The 17,810-nt window shown below is 53.4% G+C and overlaps 5 protein-coding genes across 5 annotated transcripts; 2 read left to right on the top strand and 3 right to left on the bottom strand.

Annotated features, from left to right (window-relative positions):
- Nucleotides 1–1,690: 1,690 nt before the first annotated feature.
- Nucleotides 1,691–2,846, bottom strand: NECHADRAFT_79450 (uncharacterized protein; the record flags this gene model as incomplete). Its single annotated transcript, XM_003051855.1, has 4 exons — nt 1,691–2,104; nt 2,217–2,408; nt 2,443–2,537; nt 2,615–2,846. The coding sequence occupies 4 exons, from the start codon at nt 2,844–2,846 to the stop codon at nt 1,691–1,693; spliced, it is 933 nt and encodes a 310-aa protein (XP_003051901.1).
- A 1,462-nt stretch (nt 2,847–4,308) lies between these two features.
- NECHADRAFT_92970 (uncharacterized protein) lies at nt 4,309–9,128 on the top strand (the record flags this gene model as incomplete). The annotated part of the gene is made up of 7 exons (XM_003052314.1): nt 4,309–4,484; nt 4,538–4,640; nt 4,707–6,562; nt 6,603–6,663; nt 6,699–7,622; nt 7,671–7,881; nt 7,984–9,128. The coding sequence occupies 7 exons, from the start codon at nt 4,309–4,311 to the stop codon at nt 9,126–9,128; spliced, it is 4,476 nt and encodes a 1,491-aa protein (XP_003052360.1).
- Nucleotides 9,129–10,522: 1,394 nt separating this feature from the next.
- Nucleotides 10,523–11,296, top strand: NECHADRAFT_79448 (uncharacterized protein; the record flags this gene model as incomplete). Its single annotated transcript, XM_003052313.1, has 3 exons — nt 10,523–10,738; nt 10,804–10,989; nt 11,045–11,296. 3 exons carry the CDS (start codon nt 10,523–10,525, stop codon nt 11,294–11,296), a joined length of 654 nt encoding a protein of 217 aa, XP_003052359.1.
- Nucleotides 11,297–11,830: 534 nt separating this feature from the next.
- On the bottom strand, nt 11,831–13,382 carry NECHADRAFT_38334 (uncharacterized protein; the record flags this gene model as incomplete). Its single annotated transcript, XM_003051854.1, has 2 exons — nt 11,831–13,266; nt 13,325–13,382. 2 exons carry the CDS (start codon nt 13,380–13,382, stop codon nt 11,831–11,833), a joined length of 1,494 nt encoding a protein of 497 aa, XP_003051900.1.
- Nucleotides 13,383–14,581: 1,199 nt separating this feature from the next.
- NECHADRAFT_79446 (uncharacterized protein) lies at nt 14,582–15,564 on the bottom strand (the record flags this gene model as incomplete). Its single annotated transcript, XM_003051853.1, has 2 exons — nt 14,582–15,207; nt 15,258–15,564. 2 exons carry the CDS (start codon nt 15,562–15,564, stop codon nt 14,582–14,584), a joined length of 933 nt encoding a protein of 310 aa, XP_003051899.1.
- Nucleotides 15,565–17,810: the final 2,246 nt, after the last annotated feature.

Genomic DNA, 17,810 nt, shown 5'->3' with positions numbered 1-17,810 from the left:
AGACCGGGGGGGGGGGTCGCATGGGGTGTGTGGACGAGAGAAAAAAAGACCCGCCTTCCGGTGGTCAAGTGTCGCGATGTTGTGTGTTTGAATGTGTAGATTTCTCGTCGCGCGTAAGAAGCGCACTCCTGGGTAAGAATTGCTCTTTTGTAAGCGCTGAAGCATGTCACAAACATCCCTTCTACCGCCTTTAAACACTTTGCGCCCATACATTGTCCAGCCAGTTATCCGTTGTCGTCTTCTCTTTGAGCGCGCCTGGAGGTGTGAGCGGACTGGGTCATTATCCCAGATGGCGTGTGCAGGGATTACACTATGTCGGCATGGATGGATAGGGTGGACATGGATGGGACAGCCTGTCTGCGCTCTCTCTCTCTCTCCCCAAGGGAAGGGCGGGAAGAGCCAGTTTGCCCCAATTTCCTCTGCCCAACGTATTTTTTTTTCTTTCTCTTCTGTCGTTTCTTTACCCTCTACTGTACCAAGCATGAACTGGTGGTGTCTGCTTTCTAGGGTGAGAATTGCGCAACGAACAAAACTCAACCCCATCTTGTCAATGATTAGGGGGAGAAGTAGAGTTCAAGTCGGCACTCCGTGTGAGTGAGAAGAGTGTGTGTGACGATGACATCTTGTGCCTCGTGGCAGCTCCGCATCCATTCTCTTTCAAGGAAACCAGAGTGTCATTCATTCACCAGAAACTCTTCGCCCCCCTTCCCCATGCCGCCGTCATCTTTTTTTCTTTGTTCCATTGTGACTTCTCTCTCTCTTATCTCGAGACTGACCGAGTGTGGTAGCAAAACTCGCCGAGTCTTTATGGGAAGATCTTGTTTCGGTTTGGAACATGTCTTGACCGTGTGTCGTCGTCGTGTTGTCGACGTTGCTGATGCGTGCGTGCGTGCCCGCGAGTGGGAGATCCCGGTCCAGGACCCCTGCTGCGGTCGAGCAAACACCTGAGGAGGTGACAACTCTCCATGCCCGCCCTGCCCTGCCCTGCGGAGCATTGGACGTACATACAGAGAAGAGGCAGAGCTACCCTACAAACTGGCCTTTGAAGAACCCAACGGGGCGAATCGAAGTGCATCTCTTTTTGATCGACGTCCTTTCTCTGACCCAGCGGCACACACACTCACTTGGAGAGTCATTCCCTGCTGGGCTGAGGTGATGGTCCACGAGCCACCATCACTGACAGCCCACCACCCACCACCACATTTCAGGACATGTACATCAAGATCCACCACCATACATGCACCCAGACGCTTTGCACCAGCAGACGTTCAGGAGCCTGGTCCAATGTGCACGTTTCGCAGCGTTCGAGTCGAGCGCATGTAAGTATGTCTTAAGCCAGGAGCGCTTCAAACAGCAAGCCACCGCGGCTGGCTGGTTCCAAGACGTCCTGTCCTGCTTCTTCAGATGCCCAACCAGATTGCTTCCATCGTGGAAGAAGCGTAAATAGAAGCACTGCGCCTGCGGATCATGGATCCATCCATCGCGGTACTCTCACCTCGTACCCTCCAAGTACCCGGTACCGTGCCTGGGCCTAGGGTCGTCAGTCCATGGCTTCTCGAGGTAGGGATTAGGGGGTGGGAGAGGGAGGGGGGCGCTTTCAAAACGACAGGGACCCCGTGGATCCCCTTCTCCCTCCCCCGTCCAGCAGAAGCAGCTCTTTTTTTCCTTTGCTCTGTTCTTCTGGTGGCTCTCACACCTTTCTCTCCGACCTGGGGGTTTGGACTCGAGCCAATGACTGTGGCGCTTTGTTCGTGCTTCTTTGTGCGTTTGGAAGCGTGTCACGTTTGCGAGTTTGGATAGACAAGCTGACTCCATCAACGAAACTGTCTGACGGTTGATTCGCCTTGATCGTCAAGTCTTCCTTTAGCTTGAACTGTCCTTCTCTAGACGATCCTCTCGATTTCGTTCTGGGCTGCCCCTCGAGCTCGAGGGCGCCAGATATCAGGATCCGCCCAATAATACGGGCACTCGATCTGCCCTCATAAAACAACTCGAGGGCGAAATGAACCTGTCCAAGCCCGTCAGCCAGCGCCAGCAGCTTCCCCCCCTTTGGAGGAGCTTGGTCAACTCTGTTCCTCTCCACCAGGCCGTGCGCCGTACATATCTAGTATGTTTGAATCAAACGTGACACTTTGATGTTGGGAGTATTTCGTTTCAGCTGTCGCCAACCCCAGACAGACATGACGGACATGAATGGGGTAGGGTACAGTACCTACCGTGCAGTGCCATAGCAGACGGGCCGCCAGCAAGAGCAGCAGCAAAAAGAGGAACGCAGACGGTATGAGACTCGAGCACACACGGATACTTCTAGCGGCCGTCCAACGACGGATGGACGCCAGCCCATGCGGCCACCGCCTCAACCTTGATCGAGAGGAGGAGGGGTCGCCACACAAACCGGCCACACTGGGCTGGAGAAGCAAGGAAGCAGGGAGGGACCCTTACTGCACTTGCACTGTAATAGAGTCCGGGCGATGCGTGGGCGAGCAATGCATCTAATGTCCTGACGGTAACACAAACGGCTGCCCAGCCGGGCATTGCTGTACGGTTACGTATGTAGGTAGGTAGGCAGCAGGAGAGTGAGGCAATCAATCGTAGATGTATTTTCAACACTCACAGCAGCGTGTTGCGCAGGCAGTGTGTGGCGGAGGAGGACGAGGAGAAGAAGCACAAGTGAATGAGATCCATGTACAGCGCGGGTACCATTTCAGGGCTAGGCGGCCTCTAGGCTCAGGCCCAGGCGCCCTGCCGACACGCCCCGTAGTCTCTTTCGGTCTAGCGCGACTCTGCCCAGGTGCCTTATCCACATTGGAAGTCCACTCTACTTTGCTTGACCTCCATTCACTCATACCGATGAGTGTCTCCCATCTCGTGTCAAGAGACTCGAATCCAAACAATCAAGCAGTATCTTCCACGAGTGCAATGTTTGGTAGATTAGATAGCAGTTGTACCGATACTGCCACATTTTCTGTCCCCTCGCCGGCTGACAGACGCTGGGTCAAACGGGGCGTCTCGTGCCTGGATTTACACGTCTGCCGCAGCAGCTTGTGGCCCAGTTGATCTCATCTTGCTTCCCTCCTCCCACGTCCACGTCCGCTGACATTCACTTTTCTTCCCCTCAACTCTCTTTCCTCTATCGCTCGCTCTCCCCGCGTCAATCTCAATTATCGGCGAACACGCGAAACCCTCTCGCTTCCATCATCATCTCGTCCACCTTTTTGTAATCATTACCTACGGATACTTCATTTCTTGCCCCAGGAGGGAGGGACCTTTGCTTGCGACAGACACTCCACCCATCCTGCTCCAACTCGGCAGTCGCCCTGACCCTGGGCCCCAAGAATTTCCGCCTACAGGCTAGAGAGGTACGGCTACCGAGTACAGGTACAGGTACCTCAGGTAGCTCCCAGCCCGGGCAGGTTGGCTTGCCTCGACCAGGGGGGCCCTGGCGCCGCCAAAATTCCACACCACACATTACCACCTTCAACCCCCAACCCAAGGCGCTTGCGACCTTTTCCACCAAAACAACACCGCTCTGGGTCGACCAGCGACTCCCCTCTTCTCCCAGACGGTTTGACAAACGACCATTTCGTCGACCATTTCCCTTCTATTTCGACTTCTTTTTTTCTGTTGGAAACGAGCAAACCGACGACGACCCTTGCGGCGAGCCGGCCCGACCCATTTTATCTTTACCAACGAAGACGCACCGCACCTTTCACGCCTCGACACGACGCTGAATCGCCCTCGCAATCCTTCCCGCATCCACCGTCGCCGCTCGTTCCTCTGGACGTTTCAACACCACTCACGCAAGGTGTTGATAGTTTTAACGACTTGTTACTTCGCATAAACTCTCTGCATACCGTTGTGTACTCTGTATCGTCCTCGCGATCGTACCGAGCCGCGAAGCTTCGACCCATCGCGAACCTGGTGCTCTTGATCGAAGCCGCTTCTTTGCCAAGTTCCTCTCCGACCCCGAACACGCGACACGCCTTCACAGTTGGGAGTTGAAAGTGGTCGTCGCCTTGCCGAACAACTGGTTGCCTCTTTATGGACCGCCTTGCATCCCACTAGGCAACCCACAGCCCTTTGACGGCTATCCGCCTCGTCACCAGACACACTTCAAAACTTGGCCGACAGCACCTATCTGCCTTGTTAACGCTACTCCTACATCGCCGCGATCTGGGTTTCCCCTGTATCCACCGCCGAGACCGCTAAATTACTTTTCATCTCGAACTATCGTACGCGAGCTGCATATACCACAAAACCTAGATTGGATCTCGCCGAATCGCTTCCCCTGCGGCCATGGCGGCCAACATGCAGCACATGGCTGGGGCCGGCCAGATGATGCAGCAGCAGATGAGGAAAGGGTCTCACCCTCAGCTCCAGCAGATCGTGTATCAGAACCTGGTCCAGCACACACAACCATTCACCAGCCTATGCTGGCAGTCCAATGTCACTGTCCTTGACCGTCTTGGTAAAACCATGAACCTGTAGGTCTGCCTGGATACCGTGTTTGAGACACGAGTCCACTAACGAATACTAGCATCACCAACATTGCACTCGCCATGAACGGTTATGATCACTTGAAGGCAGCCGAATTTGGCTGCAACTTTGAGCGCAGCGTGTTTCACGAATCCCCGACAAAGGTAAACCCGTCCCCTGCCGACGGCAACACCGATTTTACTCGGACAATGTATTAACTGATATTTTAGGAAGCTTACGAGCGGGAGATGACCAACAAGATGGTCGAGTTTTACAAACAACGAGAGGCCAACGGAACCAACATTACGAACAAACTGAACGCCAACGCGCAGGCTCAAGCCCAAGCTCAAGCCCAGGCTCAGGCTATGATGCAGATGCAGATGGGACGCGGAATGGGGCAAGGCCCTCAGCAAGGCTTCCAGCCGATGCAACACCAGCTCCAGCCCGGTCAGATGCCCCAGCAACAGCAACAAATGCCGATGGGCATGAACATGGGAGGCATGGGCATGCCGAACCAAGCAGGTCGCGGGATGGGCCCGAATCAACAAATGATGGGAATGCCAGGAGGACAGAACCGACAGCAGGCTTTCCCTCAAGAAATGGCGCGATTATCAGCACAAGACAAGGCCAAGGTTGCCGAACTTGCCACAAAGATCATGAGCAATGCCACTGAAGAACAGAAGAGCGCGACCAGGATGCAACTCTCAAAAGGACTGAGTCCCGCTCAACTTGCCGAGTTTCAAGCCCAAGGGAAGGATCCGTTAATTTGGTTCTATCAAAACCATGCTTTCCAGATTCTCAAAAACAACATGGGCCGACTGCAGCAGCAACAGCAGCAGAGAGGTCAACCGCAGCAAGGCATGGGCCAGAACCCTAACAACCCCCAGGCGGCTATGATGCAACAGCAGGCAAGCCAGAAGTCCCTTCACCAGCAGGGCCAACAACCCCAGCCTCAACCTCAGCAACAGCTCCCCCAGCAGGGTCAGCAGCAGGGCCAACAGCAGCAAGGGGTCAATGGCGCGCAAGGAGGAAATGACTTTACCTCGTTCACTCCTAACATGGACAGTATCAAAGACCAGCAGATGAACGGTCTCATAGCCCAGCAAAACGGTCAGATGGTTGTACCCGCGAGCAGCGGACCGAACCGCAATCCTACACCGCAGCCCATGGGCCAGAACATGCCTAACCAGCAAGGTCCAAACCAAGGCGCCCGTCCCCCTCAGCAACAACAGCAGCCACAGCAGAATGTGAATCTCCAGCAGATGAAGATGAACCAGGCCGCTCAGTCCCAGAGCCAGGCTCACATGAAGTCGATGCAAGGCCAGGCTGGCGTTGGTGGAAACATGCAGCCTTCTCAGAGCCCTGCCATGAATACCCTCAATACTCCTGTTTCGCGACCGCCGAACGGCATGAACCCGATGGGCAACCAAGCTGGCGTCCAGTTTGGTGATCAACGGTTCAATCAGGGAGCTCAGAGACCAAACAACCAGGCCTTCCAGAACATGCTCGCCAACCTTTCATCAGAACAGCGTGCGACCATCAGCGGTTTGGCTCCGGATCAGCTCAACGAGGTGATGCAACGATGGCAGAATCGGCGACAGGAGAACATGGCAATGAATGGCCAGGGCAACCCGGGGCAGATGCAGAACCGACCTCCAGGCCAGATGGGCCAGATGAACCCCAACATGGGTGGGCAAATGCCTGTCGGCATGCAACAGCCTGGCGGCCCGATGAACGGCAACCAGCCACAGATGCCAATGCGTATCCAGAACCCACAGGCGGTCGCCATGATGGACACGATGGATTTGCCTCCTCAAGTTCTACAACATCTGAACCAAGTTCCTCCTGAGGTTAAGAAGTGGGGGCAGCTTAAGATGTGGCTCAACCAGAACAATGTTGGTCAGAATGTTCGCAACCAGTTGGCAACTGTGCAACAGAGGCAGTTCCAGCTCATCCTCCAGAGGCGCAATAACATGATGCCACAGCAGCAGCAACAGCAACAGCAACCGCAGCAGCAGCCTCAGCCCCAGCCTCAGCAACAACACCAACCCCAGCCGCAACAACAGCAGCCTCAACCCCAGCAGCAGTTGCAGCTACAGCAGCAGCAACAAGCAAACCAGCCGCAGGCACAACAGCAACCGCAGCCTGGCCAGCCTAACAATGCGAACCCTGGCATGCAAAATCCTGGTGGAGTTGGACCTGTTCCACAGATCCCACGGCAGCAAGTGGCCATGAACGTTCCACCCCAATTGCTTCAGGCTACTGCCCAAGACCTTGCGCAAGTTAGGAGCCAAAGGCCAACACTGGCCAACATCCCAGATGAACAGCTGCGTGCTATGGTCATCCAGATGAAGAAGCATTCTTGGATGCAGCAGCAACAGTTGCGAAACCAGGCGCAAGCCCAAGCTCAGGCCCACGCACAAGCCCAGGCGGCTCGCAACCAGGCCCAAGGTCAAGGCCAGCAGCCTGTTCAGAACCAGATGGGTGTTCCTCAAGCGCAGATGCAGATTCAGCAGCCGCCACAGCCCACTCAGACTCCACAGCCCCAGAACATGCAGGTGCCAGATATGGGACAAAATGCTACTCCTCAGACAACTGGCCAGAGGCAGCCGAGCGCGACCCCCGAACAGACACGAGGTCCTCGACAGCAAACGGCCAACAACCGGGCCCAGCCTCCCAATCCATCACCGGCGTCAGCCCCAAAGAACCTGAAGCGACCCAGCAACGATGAGAATACCGACGTTCCTGAACCTGCCAAGCCAGCACCGACAAGACCTGCTTCTCAGCCGAACCAACAACAGCAAATGCCTCAGCAGCAGCAACAACAGGGACCCAAGCAAATGCCGAACCTTGCTTCGCTCTCACCAGAACAAAGGGCCAAGTACGAGCAGTTGATGAGAATGCAGATGGCGAACAGGATGGGCAACCAGGATGAGATGGAGCGCCTCAAGGCAATTGGACAAGAAGAGCAGCGGCAGGCGTTGCAGGAGCCTCTGACCGACATCCCTATGTCGCCACAGGAGCATGCTGAGACGGCGAACAGACTGCAAAGGATTGTCCTTGACATGAACAAGATTGGTCGTGGGCTGCGCAAGTGGTATAGCGTCACTCGCGATGAGGCGCGTGCTAGGATGTTCTTCCGAACAGTAAGTTCTGATAGCCCTTATGAGAAGGATTGTGCTAACTCGATTCAGCGATGGCGGATCATGAAACAGTTTGCGGACGGTGAACAGATGAAGGTGCTCAAGGAGACATTCAGCATTCGGTGTGCTGAGATCGACCAGGCTCGGGCGATGCTGGAGAGTATGGCTAAGGATCTCGCTGCTAGTGTTTACGCATCTCAAAAGTATGGCGAGATGCAGCGACAGCAGCAGGCACAGCAAGCACAGCAGGCGCAGCAGCAGGGTACTCCTCAGGCCCAGAACGCCCGCCTTGCTCAGCAGCAACAGCCAGCGTCTCAGCAACAACAGCAGACACAGCAGCCGCAACAGGCACAGCAGCCTCAAGGAGGCCAACCAGTTGCTTTGAATGCTGAGAATCTGCGTAGAAACTCGCAGGCTCAGGCCACCGCCCCTAAGGGTGGCAACAAGGCCGGCCAAGCAGCAGGCGCTTCGACTACGGCCCAATCCTTCGCGTTTGGTGCCTTGTCACCTCACGGCAACCCCAACTACGGAAAGCCCCCCAAGGATATGAACCTCCAGATACCCCCTGCGCGCAAGAAGCAGAAGACTACCGGGCAGACACCGCAGGGCGCCACTCCATCGCCGCAAATCAGCAAGAAATCATCACCTGATATGCGAAGAGCGTCCGAGTCTCAGGCGCCCCCCAAGCCAGTACTTCTCTGCAAGGAGCCAGAATGCGAGCACTCGACTGTTGGCTTCCCTAACGAGCAGGCTCTCCAGAACCACATCCAAGAAGAGCACACCAAGCCGCATGAGGATCCTATGGGGTTTGTGCGGGACAACCTGGCTTTGGCTCTGGGTCTGGAACCCGACGGTACCGTGAAGAAGGAGAAGCTGGAGGCGCCGGCCATGAGCATGACCAACTCCAAGCAGGGTCAAACCCCAGCTACCATGACGGCGACGCCCATGTCTGGCGATGGGATGAAACGATCGGCTAGTAGCATGGGCAAGCCCCTAGACAACAAGGCGGGCAGCAAGACTGGCGCTACGCCCAAGCCGGTAGACAACAAGGCTGTCGAAAGCATTGTCAATGACCCATGGGCCGGCTCGACGATTGATCCTCAAACTCTGATGCAGAATCTGGGTCTCGAGAAGGGAATGGGAGTGGGCTTTGGCGGCACTTTCGACCCAACTCTCTACCGATCGACGACACCCAATGACACACCAGATTCGGCCAAGGAGGGCAGTGAACCAAACAGCGACATTTCGGAAGGCGTAAGCCTCGACATTGGACTTGGCTGGGCGAGCCTGGAGCCTGACATGCTTCTCAACATGAACATGGGCAACGCCAGTCTGGACGGCAACGCTGAGCTGGACATGAGTGCTGTGCTTGAAGATGCGGGCCTGGACCCTTCGATGTTGATGGAGCCATCAAGACAGGCACCCGACTGGGACGAGGTTCAGGTGGACTTTTCGAAGCCTTTCCAGATGGATCCGAGCCATTACTTTATGGCAACGACTACTTCTTGAAGGTTCTTGGACATATGTGTATGAAAAGGAGAGTGAAGAAGACACGAGGCAATAATTGGGGATGATGAGTTTGACGGCCTCGGGATATATACCCCGGCATGACGACATGTTTTCTCGGTTTTTATTTGGCATGATTCAGCATTGTTTTGTTCTACTGTTTCTGGCATAACAGTTATGAAGGGGTGGCGGAAGTTGGCAAGGACTGAAAAGGAGTGAGGATAGGAAGGTGGCAAAAATATGCATTGAGGATGTTTTTCCTCGAGCCAGCCGTAGGACAGGTCAAGGCTCTGTGGGCACACGCATTGGGAGTTTTTGTGTTAGCGGATGATGCAGATGTTTTGCGATGTGGGAGGGATTCCTTTGACGGTCGCTGTTGGAGCACGTCGCCGGATTGATTTGATCAAGGTTATTCTAGATGTTTTGTATTCGTTTGGTGGTGATGAAGCTTCGGGGATACATAGGCTTGGAGCAAATGATACCCAGCGTTTTGCTATCATGACAGTTTGTACGGGTGTGATGTGCGTTTGCATGTTGTTGCTGTTTGATGTAACCGTATCTGGCCAAGCACGACCGAGTGCCGAGACGGACGTAGCTCCGGGTATGAGACGAGATCCCGCTGCCGGTCCCGTTCCTGCATCCGGGCCGCTGCCCCACGAAGCACGTGCGGCTCCGGAGAGCTAGGCCTATTACATGCTAGGTAGCAAGCTGGGTGGAGTCTGGAGTTGACGGGCAGCTGGCGGGAGTTATGTAATTTGCGCTAGTCTAAATCAGGAAAATTGTAAATAGAAGGTTGGTTATTCTTAAGTGCTGGAAGGAAGAACCGACGCGACGTGTTTGTGGAGCCACGAAACTTCTTAGTTTCGGTCTCGTTGAATGAACCCAGATGGCCAAAGAGGCTGGGTTGGGGTTGAATAGAGGGACGACCAGTTTTGGAGGCCCGAGATGATGGTTAACGACAGGTTGAGAGCGAATGAATTGTGCTTTTTAAGGTTTGATGTGATGATGGACGGGACATGGTGACACATTCTGTTGATGCATCATTTATTTATTTATTAGGCATTTGTTTGTTTAAGAATATGTTTGTTGACCAAGGAATTGAGTGAATTAAGAGTAACACGTCCCCCATGTCTCGTGCCTTTGTCGACTCGCGACAGCGCCGCCCGCCCCTCGTTGGGAAATTCTTAGTCTAGCAAATTCTTTATCTTATCGCCGCCGCGTGTATGTGCCCATTCAAATACCTTACACCTTACCCAGTAATTCAATCTAACTACACACGCTCTCTCATCAGACGCGACTACAATCCTCCCACTTGTTCTCTTTTTTATAGTTTGACCAAGAAGATTCTTTTTTATATACCCCGTCTCTATTACCTATTTGCTCTTCTTTTGTTTGCAATGGAGACTTGTTCACCTAGCAAGCGACGCGCGCTCGCTCCCCTCGACTCCAACGCGCTGGCCCCAAAGACACTGTTCAAAGCCCCCACGGCAAACACCTCGAGCGGCATCAGTCCCGTAAAGATGGCCATCGAAGGGAGGAAGAGACTTCTCGAGATGGAGAGCGCGGCGGCTGCTGGTCCAGCGGGGAAGAAGGCGTGTCTAGGACGTGACGAGGTATGTTGGGACAGAAAGGACTATCATGACGTAAAGACATGGCTAACACTGGGTTTTTTTTCAAGGACGCGTCTGAGAGGAGTAATAGTCCCGATGTCAGTTCTGTATTCGACACGTCTGCCGGCGACGCTTCTTGGGCTACGGCTGCTACTGAACACGACGGCGCTACAACGGTGGCTCGTACATCGACATCAGCACCCGCATCACCAGCACCTACAAGAGGAACCCTAACGCGGCAACAAGTAAGACAAGTACGTTTTGACACCAAACCAACAAACCAACTGTTTAAATACTGACAATGACTAGAGAGCAGAGACCCTTCGACTCCGACTCAGCCTCGCAAACTACAAGCTCCGCACAGGTCAGACGGCCGTGCCCCTCGCTGAGCTGCAGCGTCGTCCCCTCCTCCCGCGCGCCATCAACGTTCGGTCGCCGACGCCGCCACCACCCGCTGCGGTTCCCGAGTCTGAAATTGGGGAAAAGGACCGTCGGTCTTCGACGGATTCTCAGCGGACAGAGGTTATGCCTTCTGAAGGAGAAGAAGAGACAAATCAATGATGAAATTCGCTACAAAAACAAAAAATCTTTGGGCAATGGAGTTCTTTGCTTCTTTTTTTTTTTTTCTTGGGTGGGCGGAGTTTTATGGGCTGTTTCATCTCATCAGCGTGGCATGTGGGCAAAGCGAAGCGATGAAACAGGGAGGGCATCTTTTTTCCAAGAGGTGATTTTCCTCTTTGTACTGTGATGGGGGACATTGGGGCATCACAACATATCTATCTGGACCAAAAGTTCCAAGAGATATCCCATGGCGTTATAAGGGTGGGCTCATGGCATGCGTGCATCCTTTTTGGGAGGGAGGGCGGAAGGGCTTCCTGCCACGATATCTGGACATGTCTGGAATCCCATGCACATAGCGGTTCAATTGCTTCAATGATTTAAACTATTCATTCACTATATTCGTAGTCTCGTTCAACGTCTTCTGACAGGGTACCAAATCTTGGTCTTCGTCCTGGTATCTCCTCAACTCCATCCACCATACGTACCCCGCCACCTCAACTCCAGTACAACTCCAGTATCCCAACTCAGTAACGCTTAGTCTACAAGGATCTTGGGCTCCAAAGATCCATACTTCTCAAAGAATTCCTTGAACAGCCGGATACCGTAGCCAACATCCGCAGTACCACCCGTCTCGCGAATGCTGTGCATGCTGAGCTGCGGGTTGCCAAGGTCGAGCGTTCGCATGCCCAGCTTGGCAGCGAGGCCGGGTCCGATGGTGCTTCCGCATGGCGAATCGTTGCGCACGACAAAGAGCTGAAGGGGCACACCGGCTGTGCGGGCGCACTCCTGGAGGAGCACGATGCCGGGCGAGTTGGTGGCGTAGCGTTGGTTGGCGTTGATCTTGATCACAGTACCGCCGTTCATGGCTGGCTGGTGCGACGCCTCGTATTTGCCAGCATAGTTGGGGTGAACAGAGTGCGCCATGTCGGCCGACACGAGGAATGACCGCGACAACGTCTGCTCGTATGCCGTCGCCTCCTCACCTTCGTGGTGGACAGCTTCATAGCTGCCCTCGCTGGCAGTGTCGCGGTTTCCAGGGAGGACGGAGAGACGGCGTATAACGGATGGCAGCAGGTTGGAGTTGGCGCCCTGTGCCGAGGTCGAACCAATCTCTTCGTGATCAAAGCAGACGGTCAATCGGATGGTGTTGTCGTCCTCGAGAGCGTCCTCCTCCTTGACCGACTCAATAAGACCCTCCACTGAGCAGTAGGTCATGCCAAGGTTGTCGAGGCGAGGGGAAAAGATGAATTCGTCGTTGATACCACCAATGCACGACTTTTGAGTATCATAGAGCACAAGCTCAAAGTCCACCACAGAGGCGACATCGACTCCAGCCTCAGAGGCAATGACGTCAAGAACGGTGGGGTGGTGTCGTTCCGTCATGGCCTTGAGAGGCTTAAAGTCTTCCTCCTCTGCCTTCTCTTCGCCCTCGTCCTTCTTTTCCTCATCCTTCTCCTTCTTTCCTCCCTTGTTCAGCTCGGCAGCTGCAAGACCTGTAATTGGGAAAAGTTCCGTCTCCTTGTTAGGATCGAAGTTGCTCTGTCGGTGAAGGTGGATTGCTAGGGTCGGGATTCTCAACAGGGGCTTGTCGACCTTGATAAGCTTCTGAACAAAGTTGTCGCCCTCCTTGACTAGGACACGACCGGCGATACTGAGGTCGCGGTCGAACCATGAAGTCCAGATACCACCACCATATGTTTCAACGCCGACCTGGAGGAAGCCAACGTTGGACTTCTTGGAAACTGGCTTGACTCGAAGGCAGGGGGAGTCGGTATGGGCGCCAACGATGGCGACGGGATTACCGGGGCGCCATTTGCGGCCGATGGTAAAAGCGACGATGGTCGAGGCGTTGCGGGTGAGGTAGTACTTGCCGCCGGGTCGGAGAGTCGAGGCCCACGAGTCACGCTCGCGGATGAGGGTGAAGCCGGCCTTTTCGAAGCGAGCCGAGGCGGATCGGACAGCGTGGTAAGCTGCAAAGCAATATTAGCGGGAGAATGTCAGTGGGAGCAGGGTTGAGGAGGCTCTAACGGGTAGGCGACTCATTGACAAAGTCAACAAAGTCGAGAGCTTCTTGAGGAGGGGCCATGCTGGGCAACGAAGTCGAGAAGGATGCGATGAATGCGATAGATGGTCGTGAAGAAGATGCAATTGTGATTCTAGAGGGAAGAAGACGACGTGATGAGATGCGGGAGAAGGAGAGCATCTGGCGGAGATGGAGGAGGAGAAAGAGTCTAAGAGGTTGGAGATAGGTACATCAATTGAAGGTCGTTGGAATGGTCATGGTCGGTCAAGTCATGTGGTTGGTCAGTCAATTGAACCTGGTCCAAGCTTCGGTACGTACCCGCTCACCGACCGGGCGGAGGAGGCGGGGCTTCCACTCGCCCCGCGGTGGATGAGAAGCACTCATGGTGATGATTTGATGGCCATACTTTAACCCTGTTTTTCTCAGGCTAGGGATCAATAGTATCCAGTACGCCAAGTTACTTCTTTTCTTCTGACAGTCAATGTTGTCTAAGCATTATGGCAGGCTTGAAGAGCAAACTCACCATGTTCCCCACCACTAACACGACAACCTCGGTTGCAAAGGATATGTGCTATCTGGGAAAACAAGCTTGAATCATCACTATCATGAAAAACAGAACAAAGGAAACAGAAAGGTTGACGCTGGTGATGATAGGCTATAGTTTCTGCCCGACAGAAATCCAATATATCTTCCAAATCCCCATGCCAAGTTGCACCCCTCGTCTCGCCAGGCATGATGATTCTTCTTGACCGGCTACTCCGGAAAAGATGACTGCATTTCTAGAATGGATATCATGGCCATGCAGTGTGGTTCTGATCTAGAAACCGAGATGAGAGTATTAGTACAACTTCTCACCTGTCGCCACCCCAAGGATATCAAAAGAAGCATGGAAGAAGGGTGTCCCCTAGATTTTTTGTTTTTATGTTTTATTCCATGTATAAAATCCTAACCCGTTAAATCCCGTCTAATTCCATGCAGTAAATTCCCGGTCATTAGAGACCCCCAGATATCTAACCATCCCGATGTGATGGCCCTGTCATACCCAAAGCTCAATGGTTGATATTTGCACCAGAGCTACCAATACAATTCTAACAAAATCAAAACCAAGACAAACGAAAACCAAATCAGCGCGCTAATCTCGCCAAGACAAAGAAAATATCATCCCCGGAGCGGTCGGCTGACTGCTCCAACAGCGCAAGCATAGACGACTCTTCGATCGTGACACTTTTGATCATCCTCGTAGACCCGGCAGCAGCTTGTCTTTAAAGATTTTGGTTGATCACGGTGCCATCGGAGCTGCCGCGGAGGCTGGAGAGTGTGACACCCTTCTCGCTCTCGGAAACAGCGTTGGTGTACTCGGGCTTGTTGAAGACGAGACCAGGGTGGCCGAAGCAGAGAGCGATGGCAGCAAGAACAATCATGATACCCTCGAGGATGATGAAGGGGATCTCGTGCTTGATAAGTTCACCATCGTAACCATCCTTAAGCTCGGCAACACGGTAGATGCATCGAGTGAGGATAAGGATGATGGCGGCAGAGAGGCCGGCAAAGAAGGCCTGGAGGCGCCAGCCGAAGTTGGCGGCGCGACCAGAGCGCCAGTAGCGAATCATGTAGTCGCTGAAAGCGACGATGAAGAGGAAGAGGATGATGACCTGCAGGATCAGACCAGCCATAGAGATGTCAACACCAACGTCACCGTTGTCGGACGAGGTGGACATGGCACCACCGGCGGCCTGGAGGATGAGGCAGACGATATCGAAGGGGATGAAGATCCAGTAGAAGAGCTGGGGCTTGAAGCGAGAAAGCTCAGGGGCGAAGAAAACGATCGTCTTGGAGAGGGTGACATAGATGGACGCGGTGTAGAATACGGGAGCGATGGTGAGGCAGACTATGATTGTTAGTTAAGAATCCACAAGAAGGGGGTTTGTCTAGACTTACCAATCTGAATCATGAAGGCGTTGAAAGAGAAGGGGTTGTTGTACATCATGACACGACCGACATAGCCAACAACCTCTGACAAGCAACCCATGAGCATACCGGCCATGAAACCCCAGGCCTTCCATCGGAAGCCTAGGTAGGCATGGGCGAGACCGATGACTCCGAACAGAGCGATAAAGGCAATGTTGGCAGCCAGATCGGGTCGGTAGCCGAGAAGACTCCACTCAACCTTGCAGTTGTCGAGTGTGCAGGGCGAGTCGGAGCCGAAGTAGTCCTCGGGAGGGATGGAGTAGTTGTAGTTGGGCATGTTGGCGGTTTGAAGTGTTGATGTCGAGGGTGAGAAAGAGGGAGTGGGTGTTGGTATATATATGTTCGTCCTCAGCAAAAGACGAGTCTAAACGAGTGCGAAAAAGATGATGAGATGAGATGTAGGGAATTAAGCTTATTGAGAAGCTCTTGGGAGTGGATTGCTGCTGCTGCTGGATGGGAATGAGAGACGGGAATGGACGAGTTGATATAGACACGGTAGAGCCGGCAAGCTGTTGTGTGGGCTGTATAAGGCTGGGGGAACGGACTCGGTAAACACGGTTACTATGCCATGCCCTACGGCACTGGGATGGATCCCCCTCGTCCCAGGCCCACGGACCCATGACGAGGCTCATACCGCTCGCATCTCGCATCTCGCACAAAAGCCTTGAGACGACTAACAGCGAGATGGGTGTCCGCGGGGCGCGAGTGGCTTCTACCAACCAACAAGCGGGTCTCCAGCGCGGGTACAAGCCTCAATGGGTTACACTGGCCTCTAAATTAGGGGCCTGTCAGCGGAGGAATGTCCAGGATGTTGTGGATCATCGGATTTGGACGATGGATGTTGTTCCAAAGAGGTTGATCTGTGCGGTCAAGGTTGATTTCTAAAGATGGTGTTGCCTAAGATTTGATCCCCTGGTATGTCAGCCATCTACGCCAGCTACACACGCGGCATCGAGAGACTTCCGTCACATCGAGAGATTCTTGGTCACATCGAGAGATTTCAGGTGAAGGCAGAGAAAAGTACAGTAGCCGCTAAGCTCAAGAGGCTTTGACGGGTGCGAGGTGCGAGTGCGAACAAGGGCCTACGGATCTGCCCTTTTTTTATTCCCTACCAATGACAGCATCTTGCACAGCCCGGATCTTCCGTAGGGCAGTGAATTTTAATCAATTTTCTTTTTTCTTATTGGTTGAATCACCATAATCGTCGCGTCTCAGTGCTTGCGTCAGCCATGAGAAAAGACCTGTTTTCCCCTTTCAGGTAAGATACGGTTCTTTGACAACCAACAACAAAATTTCCATCTCTTGAGGCTCCCTTCGCGAGGCTCCCTTCGGTGGCTGATGCAATCCCCGTCCTTGTCGATCTCCTTTTTTTCTGAATTTGGGCACTTTATTCAATGTCTCAGATGCAAACTAATGTCCTTTCTATCCCCAAAGTACTAGAAGCTGAAAAATTATCTTACATGAAGCGCAGCTTCACACCCAAAAGAGGTGTGTCTGTCTGACGACAGCTGCTTCGTGTCATCACATCACCACGTCTCGTCAATCTTACTCGACCAAGCCACGCGCCTAGATGAAACGAGGCCTGATTAAACCAGCCCTAAGGTGATCGACGAGCGTTGATATCCAACGAGGCGTTTGCACTGCCCTGTGAGTCGCACTCGCTCAATCAAACGATCTCCATGCAGCATCTCCAACGGGCAATTCTTGCTGACACCTTCAGAGTCGCTCCGTAAGCCAGCAAAGACATGAAGCGAAGCGAGAAGTGGAGCCCCTAACTTTTTCTAAACACGCAGACACGTCAAACAGGGTGCCGAGTGCGAAGAGAGTTTTTTTTTCCTACATCCGACTCCGTACCGTATCTCGTTCAGCGTCCAAGTCCGTGTCCGTGTTGTTGCCCCGCACTCCGCCTCCCCGTGTCGGCCGTTATCTATATTCTCCGGCCCGGCGGTGCATCACGTTGAGCTCCGCCCCGGCCGCCTCTTAAATCATAGATATTGATTATTTCCCTACGAACATGTTTGGCGAAGGATTTTGGCTTCTTGATTACGCAAGTATCATCCCCGCGCAATTAATGTTACTTACACCGACTTGGCAACCACCGCGCGAACTATCCCACTTTCATGAATGGCTGTGTGCTTACGGAGTGCTCTGTGCTATATCCCGCTGTTCTCGCATCGATAACACCCAGGTTTTCTTATTATTCATCTGTATCAAGCTAAGATTTCTCAGATCCTATCCTGTCCGACCGTTCCATTTTATCGCACTCGGATCCATCCATGATGCAATAATCTTCCCCTCTCATTGCAGACCTTGAACCCTTTTTGTTTCGGCGCTACGATATACAGAAACCCAGACGAGTTACCACAACGCCTCACGACAATTCCATTTCGTCCAACCTATCTACCGATCCCACCGCGCTTTTGGTCTATTCCTCTACTTCCTCACAATACGCCCAGCAGTCAAATATGAACTTTGATATGCAAAATAAGCTGAGAGCATCATTGGTATTTTATTACCCTTATT

This window comes from Fusarium vanettenii, assembly GCF_000151355.1.
Source record: "Fusarium vanettenii 77-13-4 chromosome 4 genomic scaffold NECHAsca_3_chr4_2_0, whole genome shotgun sequence".
Lineage (NCBI taxonomy): Eukaryota > Fungi > Ascomycota > Sordariomycetes > Hypocreales > Nectriaceae > Fusarium > Fusarium vanettenii.
This window is presented reverse-complemented; position numbering and strand designations above follow the sequence as displayed.